Source organism: Cyprinodon tularosa, unplaced genomic scaffold (genome assembly GCF_016077235.1).
Source record: "Cyprinodon tularosa strain WSP-4 unplaced genomic scaffold, ASM1607723v1 ctg445, whole genome shotgun sequence".
Lineage (NCBI taxonomy): Eukaryota > Metazoa > Chordata > Actinopteri > Cyprinodontiformes > Cyprinodontidae > Cyprinodon > Cyprinodon tularosa.
Genome location: NW_024039169.1, coordinates 294,733 through 314,717, shown reverse-complemented (window position 1 = coordinate 314,717; position 19,985 = coordinate 294,733). Strand labels below are relative to the sequence as shown.

At 39.5% G+C, this 19,985-nt stretch overlaps 1 protein-coding gene across 2 annotated transcripts in view; it reads left to right on the top strand.

Moving 5' to 3' along the window:
- arhgef40 (Rho guanine nucleotide exchange factor (GEF) 40) overlaps positions 1-19,985 on the top strand; it is a 61,502-nt gene that overhangs the window by 20,546 nt on the left and 20,971 nt on the right. For both annotated transcript variants that reach the window (XM_038300282.1, XM_038300281.1), the window contains exons 4-17: positions 583-868; positions 2,272-3,406; positions 3,481-3,716; positions 3,802-3,993; positions 4,180-4,294; positions 9,009-9,102; positions 9,221-9,307; positions 9,864-9,980; positions 11,873-11,971; positions 12,090-12,241; positions 14,000-14,138; positions 15,490-15,609; positions 16,123-16,314; positions 17,496-18,014. In XM_038300282.1, the coding sequence (XP_038156210.1) occupies positions 583-868; positions 2,272-3,406; positions 3,481-3,716; positions 3,802-3,993; positions 4,180-4,294; positions 9,009-9,102; positions 9,221-9,307; positions 9,864-9,980; positions 11,873-11,971; positions 12,090-12,241; positions 14,000-14,138; positions 15,490-15,609; positions 16,123-16,314; positions 17,496-18,014 (3,483 nt within the window). The remainder of the gene's footprint in view (positions 1-582; positions 869-2,271; positions 3,407-3,480; positions 3,717-3,801; positions 3,994-4,179; positions 4,295-9,008; positions 9,103-9,220; positions 9,308-9,863; positions 9,981-11,872; positions 11,972-12,089; positions 12,242-13,999; positions 14,139-15,489; positions 15,610-16,122; positions 16,315-17,495; positions 18,015-19,985) is intronic.

Genomic DNA, 19,985 nt, shown 5'->3' with positions numbered 1-19,985 from the left:
CCTGTTACTGTTTTGGAATATATGTATTACGTTCCATTAACTTTTCAGATAAAGTCTTTATCTTTGAATGGCTATGCAGTACTTTTGAAAACGATAAATGGTTAAACATGAGTGGTACTTCCAAACTGTTATTATAAGATATATAATTTAGTATTAACATAGTGTTATTAACATTGTGTTTCAGAATCTAAGAAAATATTTTCTATAATGGCATTTTCCTAGAAAATTCTGGATACTTTTCTGGGACTTTCTGATTATTTTTAAGAACCAGGATGTATTTTGACGTGAGAAAAAAAATGTTATAGTCTGATATAAATCAATGGATGCTTTTTTGATATTGTTATTAATTTATAACTGATTGCTTTCCTGAAACATACCTGTTACTTTACCCAAAGGTGACTAGCAGGGTATTTTTAGGGAAGTAACCTCAGGAAGCAACAGGAATCAACCTGTTGTCATTCATATAAAAACATTTTTTAAAGAAATCTAAAACATTCCCCATTTTTGTAAACTGTTATTTTTCCTCTCTCTCTCTAATGCATTTTAACTTATTATCTTCTTGTCCCCATTTTATGGCTTCAGTCTCAGTATTTGGGATGCTTGTTCCTTCACTCCGGCTGGCCCCTCTGCCTCGGCGAGAAAGTGGTCGTTCAGCTCTCCACCTTGGACTGGAGGCTTCTGCGCAGTAATGACTTCTACCTGCAGGTGGTGCCCTTTTCTACGCGCTGCCCACGACTGGCCCTCAAATGCTTGGCCCCTGGGGGTCGTACGGTGCAAGAAATCTTGGTCCCGGAGTCACAGCATCCCCTGGTGTTCACCTCTGAGTGGCTCCATAGCATCAACAAAGAACGCGGTCACAAGAGAGAAGGTAAGCCTTACTTCTTATATGATCTTTTAAGTAATAAACAAAATAAGTTAGTTCAGTGAAAAGGTAAAACTCTACAATTATTGGTTTCTGGTAAGATTTAAAACAGCATAACTTTGACATAATATTTTCTGACCAAGATTTGGGTTAAAATTTAAGAGGAGAGCTTAAGGTTCAAAAGAGTGCAATTTTTTACAGTACAGACATTAGTAGTAGCCATTCAAAGTTTCCCCACTTTTCTCGATGGGCCCCTGGCTGGTTCTTAGCCAAGGGCTAAGCCAATGTAGCCAATGGCTACTACTGTAGCTGGTGTGCATCTGTATGTAGCTTCATACCATGGAATGGACTAAACATTGAGTCAAAACAAAGCACAAATATAAATAAATTTGACAAAAGGATAAACAAACACAGTTTCCTGAGGATTATATGGTCTAAAGTAAATGAACATTTTTATTTCTTGTCATTTGTATGTACATTTGAAATAATATATAAATGCAAATAACTTCCTTCACTGTAATATGAGGATAAAATGTTTCTACGTAATCCTGTTGGCAATGAGTATTACATTATTTTATCCTAAACACTAGCCTGTTCACGACTATGCCTGTTATGTGGATATCTCATAACTCAAGTCTATTCATCTTAGAACAGTTATCTTCTAAAGCCACTACTTCATTCATTTTAAATATTTTAAATTTCAAAAATGCTTGTTCTTTAAGGAGAATGAATAATCTTTTTTCCAGGCAAACACATCTACAATTTGTACAACTTAAGATATTGATCCCAACAAAATTTGACTCAATAACCCAAGACACAAATGATAATTATATAAATGCACAAATGAGCCTGGTCATTCACAACAGAATGGAGTCCAATTAATACACTGGCCATAATCTTTCTCATCTTAGGTGTGCATGCATTCATTGAGCCAAGCGAAGGAAAACCCTTATTCATTAGTCTGTGTTTGAAATGACTAAAACTAGCAAATGTTTGCTATTAGGACTCCTATAGCAGCATTAACATTTGAACCTTAACCATTGATGGCAATAATAATACTGCAAGAGATCGTGTTAACTACTAGAGGTGGAGCAAAAACAATAACAAGAATGGCCTTTAAGGCTGTTTGTCACAGTAGATGACTTATCCATAAACCAACCAACCAATAATTCAACCAATCAATCAATCAGCAAACTTTTCAATATGGCTATAACATGATGATCTTTTTAAGTAATTAAGTAATTACCAGGGCATTTCTCTTTCCCAATTAATCCTCACTCTTTCCTAGAATCTTAAACATGAAATAAGATTAAGTTGTTCTTTAGCATGAAGTGGAATTACTGTTTTTATATGTAAAGAATAATCATGTCAGATTCATACAAACCTTAACTTCTGTCATTTTTACACAGTTGGAGGAGGACTCGACACCTGTCTGGTCAGTACATGTGATGGTGTAGTACGACTACCATGGAAGGAAGTCGTCTACCCAAAATTCCTTCACGACCCATCCGAGGAGCTTGGCATGGTTTCCAACAGACTTTCCAGTGAGGGGAGTAGCTTCCTGAGTGGGTGGGACGGCTCCTCCTCAGGAGACCCTGACACCTGGTCCTGGGATGAGGAAGAGGATGAAAGTCTCCCATCAAACAGCATGCACTCTGCTCCTGCTTTCAGACGAAGGCGCAGTGAAGATGGGCTGGGACGGACGGCAAGGCAACCTCACATGGATGGGGATTATGTGGAACTTTTGGAGCCCAGAGGGGGACCTGATGGGGGAGTTGATCCCAAGCAGAGGTACTTGGAGATGCATGGGATTAGTAAGACCAGAACATTGCCCTTATGCAGGAGAGGTAAGGCCATTAAACTTCGCAAAGGAAAGGCTTGGGGTTACGCAAAGACAGAAAGATCAGGAAGCTTTCGCGGTGCGTACAGTACCAAGGAGAAGAAAGTAAATCCAAATGATGATATGCTATTGCCAATGCCTCCGATAACAATTGAAGGATCTGCCAGAGTAAGGCAGTCATATTCCTCCTCTGCTCATGACTCAGATGAAGGAGATAAAACAAATAGAGGCAGCAATAGTCTGGAAAACAACAGCCTATATTTTGATGGTCAGCTGAAAGAGAGGAGGCCTGGTGTGGGTAAGGAGAGAGAGAGCAACAGCTTCCCACAACCGTGCAGAGATGGACAACAAAATAAAGACTCTCAGAGCAGTGACAGCTTGGTAGTAAGTGAAATCTATGCTTTAAACCCTAAAAGTGGCCATGATGTTGAGGGCCAATCAGATCATGGTTCACAATCGGACTCTGTGTTTGAGGATGCTGATAAACCACTGAGTGGAGACAGCGATATTGTTACGCCAACGCCAGACACACCAGAGACACTATCTGCTGAAGTTCCTGAATGTAAAAATACATCAATTAGTCAGTCTAAAATGGGGAAGTCTCCAAAAACAAAGATCCTAGACGAAAGGTTTGAAGGAAGGACGGAAGACAGAGTGTGTCCTAGAGGAAAAGAAGTCAAAACGGCAGGATTCAGAGCGCCACGGTAAATACTATCTATTTTTTCTTATATATTGTATACTTTATTTGAATGCACACATGTACAATTTTGTGGTTTAGGAGGAAAAGGAAGGGGAAGGGTGCCAAAGGCAAGGCCAGGAATGGTGGCAAAACCCAAAAGGGTACAAAACTACAGGCTAAAAGTCCCCTACCAAGTCCCACAGCCAACTCTGCATTATCAGAGCTTCCAGTCCCAGAAGAGAACAAGTCTAAGGAAACACAAAATACTGACAAACCTGATGGAGCGCCCAGAACTGTCACTAAAGGGATGAAAAACACAAGGAAAAGCAGCAGAGGTGAGGAATATGTTCTAACTTTACATTATTTGACTCAGCCCGCAGATATTCTTACAGCAATGTTCCTGCTTTTCTCATATTCCAGTTGAGACAGAAAATGGATTGTTGCCTGTGTGCAATGGTCAGTCAGGCACATCTTTATTTAACCACTCAACTGAGGAGGCTGGATCACCAGAGACATGTACTGACCAAATAAACGGTGTTACCTCCAAAGATCCTCTGCTTCTGAGGGAACTGGTTACAGAATTACTCCAGTCGGGGAAGCTACAGCTGACAGGCAAGATTCTGTTGCTTACATCTATCCTGTTCATGTGTCAGGTTTGCATTTATCTCAAGTCTCATATTTAGAGGACAAAATTAAACCAATGGTAAAGTAAATAGTATGAATAAAAAACAAGCAGGACAGCATCCACTTATCATGTCATTGATCTTTGGTTGTGATCACTTACCTTTATTTCTGCAGGTACTGTGGATAGATTAGGGCGAGCTCTGGTTTTCACAGATGCAGATGCTTCAGAGGAGGGATTCTGCTCAGAGGAAATGGCACAGATTTTTTCATGTTACCACCGAATAACTCGGTAAGCTTAAATAAAGTGTGATTTATGTTCTGATTTTGCTTTACACTGTTTCTGTTTAACAATGTTTCTCGGAATAACAACAGTTACAAAGTAATCCACCTTTGACCACAATCATGGTAACGATGTGAAAGGGCATAAAATATAATCATTTTTCTTGGCTTGGGGGAAAAATCCCATTGGATTATTTTTTAAACAAAAAAAATGGAGCTAGAGAAGTTTTAAACATGCCCCTGCCCCACCCTGCCCCAGGGCAGAACAGAGCTGATTGTTTAAAATCTGTCCAATTTGGTCCACGTATCAATTCAATTCAGTTTATTTATATAGTGCCAATTAACAACATATGTCATATCAAGGCCCTTTACAGTTTAGCAGATCATACAGTCAAATTGAATCAGAGTTTTCTATCTAAGGAAAGCAAGTTTATTGCATCGACTTATTGACTTGAATGCCATCTCTCACACTTAACATGCTTGTAGCGACAGCAGAGAGGAAAAACTCCCTTTTAACAGGAAGAAACCTCCAGCAGAACCAGGCTCAATTTAAGCGGCCATCTGCCAAGGCCGACTGGGATCAGGCGCGCTGGAAGCTGTTTCAAGCGAGGGGGGCTGGCTGGGTTGGAAAAAACACATGACGTCATTATGTTGAGGGCTGTGGCTGACGTTTTTAACATAATATTGTAGGCCTACATTTGTCGCCAAAAACTGCCATTTAAAATGCATCGGAACAAAGCATGAACATTTTAAACTTTATATCTTCTCTTTTAATCATTCAAAATTGATCGTCTGCCTGGCTGTGTGTTTCCTGGACAGGGCCGCCTTTTACAGCTGCTTTTTATGTCTCTGCTTCCGTCTCCTTGAACCCCAGTGGGCCTCAGCAGATGGCCGCTCACACTGAGCCTGGTTCTGCTGGAGGTTTCTTCCTGTTAAAAGGGAGTTTTTCCTCTCCACTGTCGCTACAAGCATGCTTAGTGTGAGGGATTGTATTTGAGTCAATGAGTCGATGCAATCAACTGGTTTTCCTTAGATAGAAAACTTTGTATCAATTTGACTGGATGATCTGGTTGAACTGTAAAGTGCTTTGAGATGACATGTGTTGTGAATCTGGCGCTATATAAATAAACTGAATTGAATTGAATTGAAGACAAACAAGAGCTTGCAATCAACAGGAACAGGAATACTTGAATGAAACATGGCCTAAATATAGCCTAAACTGAGCATTGAACATCTTGAAAGTCCATTCGACTATGGATATGGGGAATGATTTCATATCTGAAACAAAAAACACACACACAAAAAAATAATAATTTCATATTTTATCACTTAATACAGACATAATATTTAGTGATATGCAGCCTTATTCTAGCGTATAGGGGAATTAAAACCATTTCTCACCTCGAAATAGTCAGAAATACATTTCTGCTGCCTATTGCTACCCATGCCTAAACGAATGTGAGGTGGCGGAAGCACTTCAGGGGGAGTAGCCTAGTTTTTTATGAAATATTAAAATAATGAATCATTAGTTTATATCTTATACACAGCCCATCATTTTAATCCCATATCAAACACAGTCTTTTAAAAAATAAATACATAAATAATTTCATGTTTTTAAGTACGATATTATGTTACCCCACAGCCCCCCACCATGGGGGGCTGATGCTATGACGAGGGAGGCTGCAGCCCCCACAGCACCCCCCTTCCCGTGCCACTGACTGGGATTCAAAGAGACAGAAGCAGAGATACAAAAAGCAACTGTAAGCAACAGCCAGCTCCCATCTCAGAGAATCAGGAGAGCACATCCAGCCTGTAACAGTCAGAGAAACAGGACTACACTCAAAAACAAACAGGCCGATCTCAAACATCTATAAACAAAGGTGTTGATGGCAGCAGCACAGCTGATACTGCTCTCCAGGATGGTGTCACGGTCAAACAGGAACAGACGAGGTGAAGCTAATATGAGAAAAAACAGAGAGAGCATAACGTTAGAGATTGAACCAACAATAGAGAATAGAGATGGAATGAAGCAGAATGATGAAATAGGGGTCCCTATGTCCTCTAGAAGTCTATCCCTATAGCAGCATAACTGTAGAGATAGCTCAGGCCAACCTGAGCCACTCTACTGTAACTATAAGCTTTATGCAAAAGGACAGTTAAGCCAACCCTTAATAGTAGACAGGGTGTCTGCCTCACAGACTAAAACTGGTAGTTGGTTCCACAGGAGAGGAGCCTGATAACTAAAAGATCTGCCTCCCATTCTATTTTTAGAAATTCTAGGAACCAGTAGTAAACCTGCAGATTGAGAGTGAAGTGCTCTGTTAGGAACATAAGGAACAATCAGATCTCTGATATAAGATGGAGCTTGACCATTTAAGGCTTTATATGTGAGAAGGAGGACTTTAAATTCTATATTCTTTATACTATTATATATACTATATAATTATAATATTTTCTATATACAAATACACTATTATATTATCATATATGTTGACTGAGACAGTGCGAGGTGATTCTTAGAAAGAGACCTGCAGACTCGGACTGGGAACGATTTTCGGCCCTGGCATTTTTCCATCTACACCCCAACAAACATCCCAACCTGGCAACAATGCACGTAAGACGGGGAATGTTAGACTTCAGATGCAAAACCCCATTACTGCACCGCAACATATTTTAGCAAAATATTTGAACATAATTTCGCCAAATATAAGAGGAACATCATATTTTCGTTTTAAGAAAGCATTTCGTTTTATTATAATTGAGTTTGTTGCAAGGATTTTACAGTTTGAAAATATAGAAAATTACAGCATAAGCCAACCGTCACAAGGATGTGCATGACAAGGAAGGGCGATATATACTGAATGCATCCTTAAAGGAATAGTACACCCAAAACATGATTAGCCTTCATTTTCTACTCACCTCCATGCTGAACAACACTCTGGAGTACTTTTTTGATATCTCAAATGCATCTGGAGATCTGGGAGACTTCTTGCTGTCTGCTGACATTCAAATAATGGAGGTCTATGGCGCCCGAGACAGAAAGGTCCACAAAAGTCCACAAAAACTTGTCAATATTCCTCCATACTGCTCGTCCAATGTAATCCAAGTGTCCTGAGTGGGTAGCATCCAGAATTTACTCGAAACGAAGTCATTTAGAACGTTTTAGAGCCTAAACAGTAGTGTATAGGATTTCCTAATAGCGCCCCCATGCGCGCTCACGATTCTACGGAAGCCGGCAGACCAAACCAGCGCATTCAGCTCGGCAAAGAACTCATGCTCTTCCTCAACACTGAAGTCCTCAGACATTTTTCTTTCGTTGTTTCTTTCTTTGCACAGGTAAACAGCACATTTCTTCTTCTACGCTTGCATTATCGGCAGACCAGACGCTGAATGCGCACTTCCTTCCGGTTTGGTCTGCCGGCTTCCGTAGAATCGTGAGCGCGCATGGGGGCGCTATTAGGAAATCCTATACACTACTGTTTATGCTCTAAAAACATTCTAAATGACTTCGTTTCGAGTAAATTCTGGATGCTACCCACTCAGGACACTTGGATTACATTGGACGAGCAGTATGGAGGAATATTGACACGTTTTTGTGGACTTTTATGGACCTTTCTGTCTCGGGCGCCATGGACCTCCATTATTTGAATGTCAGCAGACAGCAAGAAGCCTCCCAGATCTCCAGATGCATTTGAGATATCAAAAAAGTACTCCAGAGTGTTGTTCAGCATGGAGGTGAGTAGAAAATGAAGGCTAATCATGTTTTGGGTGTACTATTCCTTTAAGGTAGTTAACATTGTATTACTTCTTGAGCTCCTTGAGTTATTTACTGTCACCAGTAGGTGCTTCGGCCAGAGTGTAAGTGTTGGGGCCGGCATTATGTAGGGAGGGCCGGCCCAGCAGATTACCATTAACTTTAGGAAAATTTCAATGAAGAGCCAAGGAAAACAATTTTAACAGAACTTTTTCTTCACATTGAACAATATAAAGCAGAGGATCCTCTGATAAAATGCTTTATATTTAAAAATTGCTTGTAGGGATTTCCAAATACTTTGTGAAGTTTTTTAATATTCATAAGAAATATATTTATCAAAAGATTTTTGAAAAACTCCCAACTTAGTTTGTATGATATAAAAAAATTACTGGTTTCTATTATGTCACTGATTCAATTCTAATTACTTTCATTGATACAGTATTCTGCAAAATTCCATAATTATTCAACACCGTAGTTTAGAAAATGTTCAAGAAATTACCAGAATATATTGTCAAAGGTCAGGGTTTATGGTTTTGGAAATTGATAATTGGTTAAAAAGCTATTTAATCAGTATTTTAAATATTGACCAAAATTGTAACACCAACAGTAATCTGACAGGGAACTCACTAGAAATATTAACAGAAGACATTTCAGATCAAAAATATGTCCACATATCTCACTGAACCCCCTCCATTTTTCTTTTACTTGAAATAATAACTTTTTAATATTTTTCTATATATTCATCAATGCTGATTTCCAATTGTCTATTCATGTTAACAGTGAAACTGTTTTGTGAGGGAAACCTGAAATTTGATCTAACGTTCAAGTTTTTTACAGACCTCATTTAGAAAATACCTTTAGATTTGCAATGATCTCTGTGACCCCTTGTAGAAAAATAACAACATTTGTTTTTTCTCTAAAAAATGCTTTACCCATGTTTTAATCACCTTTATTTATTATTCCTCATCAGGCCTGAAGCCAAAGAAAAGGGGCTGACGGTGCTCATAGACAGCAGACGATCCCAACCATCCTCTCTTTGCCTCTCTGCACTTAAACGGTTCCAGGTGAGGCGAAGGAACAACAAAGTAGTTGTTAAGACAAATGTGCCAAATATTTGCTCGTGTGCTTAATTATACTGTAGATGGACTGAAAGAACAAACACAGGCTTTCTGTGTGTTCCAGGTCTTGGTTCCTGGGGGTCTTGGATCAGTCTTGGTTTTGGTGGAGAATCAGCAGGAGTCCCTTTCCTTAACAATAGAAGGAATAGAGGTGACCTCACACAGACAGCATGTGGAGGAGGAAGACTAACAGCTATACAGATATTTATATACAGTATAATATAACCAACTTAACTCTAAGGTCCAAACTTATATCTGTTTAACCAAAATAAAATGCTGTTTGCTGCTCATAAGAAGCTATTTATAACTAATTGCGTGAACCTTACTCCCTCTCTAACATAATCAAAATCAAGCTTTAGATTCTGCAGATATGATGATGTCAGATTCCCTTTGTTGGGGAATTAATTCACTATGATTTTGACCCTCTGTGTTGATCCTGCATTGCAACACTTTTCAAGCAGCTGCCTGAAGTTAGAGCTTTCATCTGTCAGTCAGCATTTTTTAAGCAAGCTTGCAGGGCAAAATTATCTGAGACATGTGGTTTGTATATAAGAGCTTGGCAGTTATGAAACATTGCTTGTTAAAGTGACATCCCACCAAATGACGGTCACACTAAGCTTTCTTTGCATGATAACAGCCTGTTCATCTTTTCTTTCTTTCGCTTTTGTATATTGCCTCTTTTTATAATTATCTGTTTTTCTTCTCAGACACACATGGTGCGTGGCACAGGAGTCCTTCAGCAGTATGTGGACAACCAGCAGCTTCCTAAAGGGCTGGATGGAGACTTCAGTCACAGCCACTCAGACTGGCTGGCCTTCAGACTGGTAAAAATCCTGTTTGCTTCTTCTGTTTAGATAAAAAAGCGTCTCTGTTGTCAGTACTAGATCCAAGCAGTCACTGTGATTACTGAATTTAGTGTGGAGTGGAGTGATCATGAGGAAATCAGACTGGAAACATTACCTCTGGGGTTTAACAATTACTGACAGACATGGTTTTGAGCCAATCGGGGAGGTTTAATCAAACTTCCCGAAAAACACAACGTTATGGCATGCTTTTTTATTCTAAGAAACAAAAATATATTTTAGGTATTGGTTAAAAAAAAAAGGTTTTATATAATCAATGAATATGGGGGGAAAAAAACTGGAAAAAGAAGTCTTGGAATGAGTCCATATTATTGATTCCAGCCCTCACTTTTTTCTTTTCTGAAAGTTCTTAAATGTTCCCAGTCATTTTATATGCCTATAAAAAAAAAAAAAACATTTGATCACAATAAAATAAAGCAATATACACCAAGTATCTGTCCTGATCGTGTCTGGATAGTCCTTCTTCATCCTAAATAGAGCCCCAGCGGGGTATCAAAAGTATCAAAAAGCCTGAATAGAGCCCAGCCAGCCTGTAATCCCTCACAGTAAAGCAGTGGCTTGGTATGATCAAAGACCAACTGGTATTGGTGAAAATAACAATTTACAGCAAATCTAAGAGGCACGTAACAGAACATCAAGGAGAATAAAAACTCCTAACCATAACAAACGCAAACATGGACACAACATTAAGGTTCGACCCAATCAATCAATCTCAGTCAATCAATCAATTCATAAATCAATTAATTTTTTTGTTCTTAAAACTGTAGCGACTAAGATGGCATTGTTATTAGTATTCTCACAGTATTAATGAGGATGTTTATTCACATTAATTAACTCTGCAAACACAGAACGCCTCGGCAGCTTCAGCAAACACCAACATTCATACTGTATTCCCAGCACTATTCCAGTCTTATGCTAACTGAGATGCTAACTGGCTAACCGTTAGCTACCTGTGCACATGTGTTTTGCTCGGTGGGTAGGGACCTTAGACTTTAGTCGTTTTGCATACACAGAGTGTATACAAAAGGACATTTCGTTCTGTACAACTCTCATGACATTTCCATTTCTTAAAGTGCAACAGCGCACTTTGGAAACTGGTGGTGTCTATTGTTAATGTAAATAAACACAAAGAGCTTCGTTTAATAACAGAATGAGCAAAAAAAGTTACAGCTATAAGTCAACAGGACAGGAATCTTTCAGAAAAAATAAAACTTTGTATGCAAAGAGAGTGTTACTATCATAGGAATAAAAAAAAAAAAAAAGAAAATTATTGTGGCTATACCTTTAAGGTTATTATTGTTGTGCTAGGCAGCAAAATATCTTATGCAAATACATGCTTGTTGACATCCTTTTTTCAAAACAGTGTAGAAATGTCAACAATTTAACATTTTCTTTTCAATGTTATCTGCAATGTACAAACGTCAAGATTTGGAAAAATTTGCCTTCTTTATATTACAATATGTAACCGGAAATCATTTATCTGCCACATGTTATGATGGCAGAAATGTATTACTTAACTGCCCAACTTTGCCCCCATATAGATCCGTCCCTGCTGGTCACATCTTTGCCCCAGTTTGTGCCTCAGTTTGGATAAAAAACCTTTATGTAGTTTTCCTTTTTTTGTTTCCTCCTTATGATAAAACTAATTTAGTTAAATGAGTCAAACTGAACTGACTGAATTGGTTCTGTGAAGTTTTGAATTCCTTCATGTTATATGAAGCTATGAGGAGGGTGAGGGTGAGAGAGCAAGCTGAAGAGAGGAATGGAAAGATAACAGGAAGGTGTGAAAGTCTGCCCTGCAGTGGATGTTGAAGTCACTAATTCCACTTGTGCCTTTGCTTATTTCCAAACAGAGGTTGGAGAAACTGACCGAGCACTGTGAGAGCGCCCTCTCTCTGCTCAGAGAAGCACTGCAGTCAATGGAGACAGAAGAGATGCCAAACAACATTAAGGTAAACTGCTGCCAATCTTCCAGCAGATGCTGTGTGTCCTTTCCTGCCCACTGTTTATCTAATCGTTAAAACTTGATGGATGAGTTCTGCAGTGGCTGAACTAATGGTTTTTCTTCAGGCTATTCCTCAGAGCATTGACAAACACCGACAGCTCATGGCGAGTGTCCTGGCCGACCAACGCCTAACAGAGCTGCAGCAGAGGGGCGGAGCCTGGCTAGCAGGACTGAATAACTGTTCGTCTGGACTGGCACAGAGGTCACCTGACTGCAGGTACCAGACACCTGAATTCACCTGTAGCTTTAGATTCAGTTCTTTTCATCTGGCTGGCTGGCCTACACAGGTAGCATCACCCTGTGGGAAAGTGTTTTCCTTGGTAGGAACAGGGACAATGACAAAGGGGTGAATGGGTCTCAATCCAGAAAAATTGAAAAAAAAAAAAACATCTTTGAATGGAATGTTTTACTTTAAAACTTGCTGCAGTTTGGGAATGACCAACTGGCCTAATCATACCCTGACAAGAATGGAAACTGATGTCTACAAAAACATATCATTTAACTTTGCTTCAGTTTATTTTAAGACGGAGGAAGGGAAAACTATTTCCATATCAGCAGCATTAAGAGTCTGGCCTCTAAGCCAAGGCCCTTTGCACATAAAGTTTGCATGTTCTAGTATGTGTGAGTTCTTCCTGACGGAGCTTGACACCAGCCACCCACAACCACGCACTGACTGGTGGTGATAGCAAAACAGGAAGGAATGTAATGAGTGACAGCACCTTTACATGAGTCATATGATTTGTAAATATCTGTGGGTTTTTTTAAGTTGCACCAGGCCTTCTTGACTGTATTTGCATGCTGTCAAGTCTTTGAACACAAGTCATTTCAAACTATGCATGAAAAAAACAATCAGATAACAAACCAACCACTGTTTGTTAGTGCTGGCGTTACCACTCAGCTAATGATGTGTCCTCGTTCAGTGGTTAGTGGCTGAGCCACATCATCTCCCTACCCCCTCCGACACACACTATGAGCACAGTCGTCCCTTCAAAATAGAACAAGTTAAAGGGGAAGTACCAAAGCTGAGTCAGACTCCCATTTTCTTACTTCTCATTTGAGTTGGGTTGTACATGTCCTTGTAAGTAAAGTGCTGTGAATAAGTATTTAAAGCCTCACAGATTTCTCCGGGTTTGAATACATAAATATTTCCGAAGTGTAAATAAGAAAATCCACAAAAGCTGTGCAAATCAATTCTGTTAAAGTAATCACCACTGTTGTTGAAATATGGATTAACAATAAATAGCCACACAGTTCAATTTATTTTGCTAATAAAAGGCGTGATTACTTTTAGACCTGTAGAATTAATCTAACTCAAAAGAACTCTACTGAAATCATCAAATGGCTTAAACTATAAAAAGAGAAAGCAAACTAAGATAAAAGAAAAAGCTCCAAGTCTATTTAAAGGCTTTGAAAGTTTAAACTACAAGAAGAGCTTTGAGTTTTGAAAGTCCTCTTTGGTCACCATACCATTTTAATCTACTGATTTTGTATTTCCTGAGGTACTTTTTTTGCTAGACAAAAAATCCTTGTCTGTGTAAAGTCCCAGACAGTTAAAAAATTCAGCTACATGAATGAAACTAGCAGGGAACAAGCAAACAGAAAAGTATGGCGAGGAATTACCAAAGCTTGACATGTGGGCCAACCAATAGTTAAAATCCCAAGAGCTCCAAGCCAAAAGAAAATAATTCAATAAACCTTTAGTTCTATGTTTGATTTATTTAGATTGAAAAAGTTGAAAGAGTTCATGCTGCCCGAAGAATCAAGAGATAATGCTTGATTACTAGCACACGTTTTTGAAACCCCAACAGGTTTTTTACCATTGAGTGGTTAAACCTGTCTGTCATTTTGATTGAGCAAATTAGATTGTCTAGAATAAAGTAAATACGATTTACAAAAGCAGATAGAAAAAAAGTGCAGAAATAATGGAAATAAGATTTAAATATGGACCATGAGATTTTCTTTTGTGCTTGAACAGGGCTGCTTTCGCTGCCACTGCTCAGCTGTACGACAGCGTTGACGACGCCCTCCATCAGCTCGTCCAGATTTCCAACCGGAGAGGCCGGGATCTGGAAGCACTGGGACGACTGGCAGGGCTGGTGGACAAACTGGAAAAGGTTTGTGTGTGTTTTTAAGAAACTTTCAGAAGCAAACATTTCAAAGGTTAAAGGAATAGTACACCCAAAACATGATTAGCCTTCATTTTCTACTCACCCCCATGCTGAACAACACTCTGGAGTACTTTTTTGATATCTCAAATGCATCTGGAGATCTGGGAGGCTTCTTGCTGTCTGCTGACATTCAAATAATGGAGGTCTACGGTGCCCGAGACAGAAAGGTCCATAAAAGTCCACAAAAAACGTGTCAATATTCCTCCATACTGCTCGTCCAATGTATTCCAAGTGTCCTGAGTGGGTAGCATCCAGAATTTACTCGAAACGAAGTCATTTAGAATGTTTTTAGAGCATAAACAGTAGTGTATAGAATTTTCTGAAAGCGCACGCCCGCAAGTTCACGACGCTACGGAAGCCGGCAGACCAACCAGATGAAAGTGCGCATTCAGCGTCTGCTCTGCCGATAATGCAAGCGTAGAAGAAGAAATGTGCTCTTTACCTGTGCAAAGAAATTATCAACGAAAGAAAAATGTCTGAGGACTTCAGTGTTGAGGAAGAGCATGAGTTCTTTGCTGAGCTGAATGCGCACTTTCTTCCGGTTTGGTCTGCCGCGGTTTCCGTAGCGTCGTGAAGGTGCGGGCGCACGCTTTCAGGAAATCCTATACACTACTGTTTATGCTCTAAAAACATTCTAAATGACTTCGTTTCGAGTAAATTCTGGATGCTACCCACTCAGGACACTTGGAATACATTGGACGAGCAGTATGGAGGGATATTGACACGTTTTTTGTGGACTTTTATGGACCTTTCTGTCTCGGGCACCATAGACCTCCATTATTTGAATGTCAGCAGACAGCAAGAAGCCTCCCAGATCTCCAGATGCATTTGAGATATCAAAAAAGTACTCCAGAGTGTTGTTCAGCATGGGGGTGAGTAGAAAATGAAGGCTAATCATGTTTTGGGTGTACTATTCCTTTAATTTAACATTTTTCCATCAATTGGCTTGGGGGGGTGGGGGTACACTATGAAATATTTCTACATCCAGTTTTTTTCTGGTGTTTATTTTTATTACTTCCTGTTTTTACTACTTAAATGGACTTGATGGAAACTACAGGACTTACTTCTGCTTCTCAGATTATTTATTTCGTCAGCTTCCTCTGAGCACACAAAGAGCTAATGTTATATCGAGTGAAAACGTTTCAGTAAATTCTGCACCAATAGCAGTAAGCCTTAGTTTGACTACTTTCATTTCCTGTCTGGTGCATTTTCACCCATCTTCCCCTGTGATTTCTCTTTGTGTACAGTGACACATGTTCCCCTCTTCTTCTTGTCTCTGTTGACATTCAACCCACAGTGTGACAAGGAGATTGAGCAAGTGCAATCCCAGCTGGAGGAATACAAGGACCCCCCTCTGTCTCTCAGCAGACTCTCACTGAAACAGCAGAAGTTCAGGACTTTCAAAGAAACAGCCAATGTGAGTGATACAAACCCAGGTATAGGAAAAACTTGGTGCCTTTGGACTGAAATGAACAAATTAAGTGCAGTAAATAAAAGCAATCATCATTTTATAAGAGTGGATGATGGCAATGGGATCCAGTCTATCTGTGAGGAAAGCCATATGTTTAAGTCAGCAGCCCTTCCTTGGAAACAAAAAAAAAATTCAATTGGAGATAAAAAACAACATCTTTTATATTAATATTATGACTTGTGTATGAAGGAGGAGAGGGAATATCTACATCCAAATCATGAGGTGATAAGGAACTTTAGTCAAAAGAGGATAAAACTGTGTTTGAAAGAATTGTATATTTCCCTTTTTTAACAACAAAGCATTGTTAAATGTTTCTGATTTGAATTTTATTAATTTCAGTTGCACTGAACTGATTCTATATTTGTTTTAGTTTCTCAGCGTGCATCTTCTCAAGCTTTTGGTGGATTGTATGGTTTTCCAGAGTCTCCTTAATGTTTTTTTTTATCTGGGCTCGTTTAGGAGCTGCACAGTGAGACTCTGTCAGTGCTCAGCGATTTGGAGGGCTGGAGCGAGCTAAACTGGGCAGGACTCAGTAACGTCCAGATCCGCCTTCCCCCGGTGAGAGAGAAGCTGAGAGACATGTCCCACTGTCTATCAGACTGCTGGACCACACTGGACAACACACAGCGCCTGCTGTCTACACTGACAGAGGTAACACAGTGCAGAAAGCTTCAGAGTTTATAAAGTTCTACAGTTAGGGTCTGATCTTCAAAGTTTGAGAGTAAGAGACACTGAATTGTGCATGCAATATTTTATACTCCATGCAGAAAGTGGTGTTTTAGTTGATCTACAATGACTGCTGCATGTGCAAATATTGATACATGCAACCCAGTGGCTATGTCCAAAAATTAGAAACCTTTTTACTGTTTTAATTTAGATTTATAGAAGTAAAGCATAAAGTAAACAATATACATTCAAAACGTACATACTATGATACTAAATACTATTCATTTAGCACCGTGGTTGTGAAAAAAGTAAAAACAAAATGAAGGATGAAAATAATAAAAGTAAAAGAAATCTGAAATATTCTACTTTTTTTGTAAAACATGACACAATACTTATTCAGTCATTTTCTTTGCTTTGGTTGATTTAAATATTGGTTATATGTTGTCCTGCTTCACTTTGTGCCCTCTTGCATAGCCATTTTTTTCTGTAATAATATTGCTGTAATAATGTTATTTCTGATGGTCTAAATATATCTACATGCAGAATCTCTTTTTATAATCTATTATTCTACAACCCGTAGCAAGAATTATGGAATTACCGGCCTTGGCGGATGTTTATTCTGTTTTTTAAATTTGCACGAAAAAAGCAGATCACAGACATGTCACAAAACTAAACCCATCTCAAATGGGAATTGTCTGGCTTTAAGAAACAAGTGATTCAATAATTGTTTTCCCAGGGGTTGTTCTAATCCCTCATTACGGCGAAAATGACTGTAGATATTTTTGCATGTCAGTTTACACTGACTCTTAGAAGTACTATAAAAAGTGTGGGAAAATCGCTTTGCACTTGGTAGAAGTTTACATTTGCAAATCCTCAAGCAATGATTTTTTTTTACAGTTTGGTCAGCGCACTAAGATCTGCATATTGATGTATTGTAAGTCCTTTATTGTCCAATACTCTAACCACTACGCCACCTGTGGCCATTACACAGAAACAAAAGAATGGTTTCAACACACTCTGCTGAATTGCAAACACAAATTACTTTGAATCTTCGGTGGATTTGCTATATGAGCACAAACACATTTACACCACAAACTTTCTGAAGATCAAGCATTTACAATCCATTTCTTGTTAATCTTATTTTATTTTTTTTTTGCATTTCATAGGCAACCCAGTGGTGTGATGCGGTCTCCTCCACTCCCTCCTCACCCACTACCTCATCTTCCACCTGCCCCCTTGCTTCCCTCCCTCCAATCCCCCCTTCTCGTTTCCAGGATGCCCGATCCTTAGCTATAGAACTTGGAGGCGGGGCACTCCTGGACCTCTGGACCCAGACAGTAGAGCGCTACCAGCGGACTGTAGCACAGGTCAAACCCAGATTCCTCCACTCTGAAAGGACACAGAACCAAAGCCAGGGGAAGCCCAAAACACCCTCCGGCAGCAACTTCTGGGACCTGGTGGGGCCTGAAGCAGAGGGCGACTGGGGGCTGGGAGCAGTAGGAGGGGAAGGGGGGTTACAGTCCTGGGGGTCCCTGGCATCTCTGTTCAGACCACAAACATGCTCCACGTTGAAGATAGGTGAAGATAAAGGGAACAGGAAAGAAGGGGGAGGAAATGGAGGTGGAGCAGGAGGAGCTGGTGGAGGGAAGTTCCTGCAGAACCTTCTGAATCCTGTCAAGAAAAGTGTGAGTAAATTTGCATTTGTCCTTGTTGTTTAAATCTATCATCATTTATTTTTACTAAATCATATCATCCACATATCTGAAGGAAACACTGAATTTTTTTTAACACATTTTAGTTAACACAACACCACGTTAACCACTAACATTGTGTTCCCTTGAGATTGTGACGGACCACCAGCATACCGTTTTGCACATATGGGATGTTTAGAGCAAACATTTCTAGATTTTTAACACATTTTAATTAAAATCATGGCTTGAATGTATATGTATCCCTCTCAAGAATAAGTTTGGTGAGGAATTTTTGCTGCTATTTTTTTGCAAATATTAACATCCAGAAAGGGGGGTCTCCCTTTCGCTGCTTGTACACTTTTTTGCAAAACTATTTAATACAGTTTTATTTTAGTTTATTTATATAGCACCATTTTACAACACATGTCCCCTCTAGGTACTTCAATCAGACTGTAATGTCAGACTTTTGAAAGGTTTCTATCAAAAGATGCCCAGTTGACATTAAGTCATTGACCTTGCATGATTCGTTCCTCCTGGAGGAGCATTAAGCTACAGTAGATATTTGCTTGCATTGTCATTACCTCTACAGCAATCCCTCACACTAAGCATGCATGCTGCGATAGTGGAGAGGGAAAACTTTTGATAGAATGAAACCTACAGCAGAATCAGGCTCAGGCTGAGCAGTCTTCTGCTGAGCCAGCCTGAGGGCTTAAGGAAACAGTAGCAGACATGCAAAATAATAACAGAAACACTAATCTATACATAATTTCTATTATAGAAAATGTAATGGTAAACTAACATGCATGGTTTTGTTTAGGAAAGAAACAGTAAAGCAGACTAGCTCTGAGCCAGTTTTCATGCCAAAAGTAAACATTTAGTAACAGTAAAAGCTGAGCCCAAAGCTATGTCTAACAAAACGGCCATCTTTGTCAGCTATGTCACAATCAAACAGGACATGACCAGATTAAGCTACTATGATGGAAAAGGGAAGTACATGACAAACTTATAAGGCAGAGTGAGGAAAAGTGGTCCCTGTGTCCTCCACCTTCCTAAGCCTAAAGCAGCATAACCATAGAGATAGTTCAGGATAACCTGACTTTTTGGATTTGGTTAGATGTAAAGCATTCCTTTGTAGCCTAGGCTTTATGGCCATCCTCATGGCTCATCCTTCCAGCTGTCCATCAACTTTCAGTAGCTTTCCTGTCTCTTCTGAAAAACAGCGACCATGATGCTGCACCATAATGCTGCCATAGAGAATGATTCAGATGGAGATATGTTAGGGGTGATTTTAAGTGTTACAGCACTTTATATATTAAACGAAGCATTTGATATTGGTTTCATCTAAACCATAGCACCTTTCCTCATGTCCTAGCTGTAACTCATTTTAGCAGCCAGCAAGCTGGGCTTCCTTTACGTTCCTTTAAACAGGACATTTCTTCTCAAAACAACTTTTGGAGTTCAGGACAGCTACCGACTCACCCGACTGTTAAAGGCATTGTTAAGGCCTGCTTATGCAACTCATTTAGTTTCACTGTGTAGGGAGGGGAAGTTCATAAGACTGAATCCACGGTAGCACAGACCGTTCTCTGATGGACATCACCCCGAGGTCTTCTTCTGAGCACTATATTTAGGTGATTGCTGGACTTTAATTAGTGTCTTCAACAAGATCTTTTTCTGTGTGGACTGCCTGATTAGTTTAGTTTTCCTGTCAATAGATTGTCCCACATGACTGTAGATCTCTACAGCGGCTCAAGAGTTAGCAACTTTCGACTAACGATGACACAATGACAGCGAATGTTACACCTGTCCCATATTCAACATAAAGAAGCAAGTAAACTGAGGAAAACAATAACCTAAGAATAGTAAATGGAGGGAGCAGTATTCATGTTCTTTCCTTGATCTCAAGGCATGGCTGCTGAATGGTGAATCATGCATGTATCGACCATTATTGAAAAAAGAAAAGCT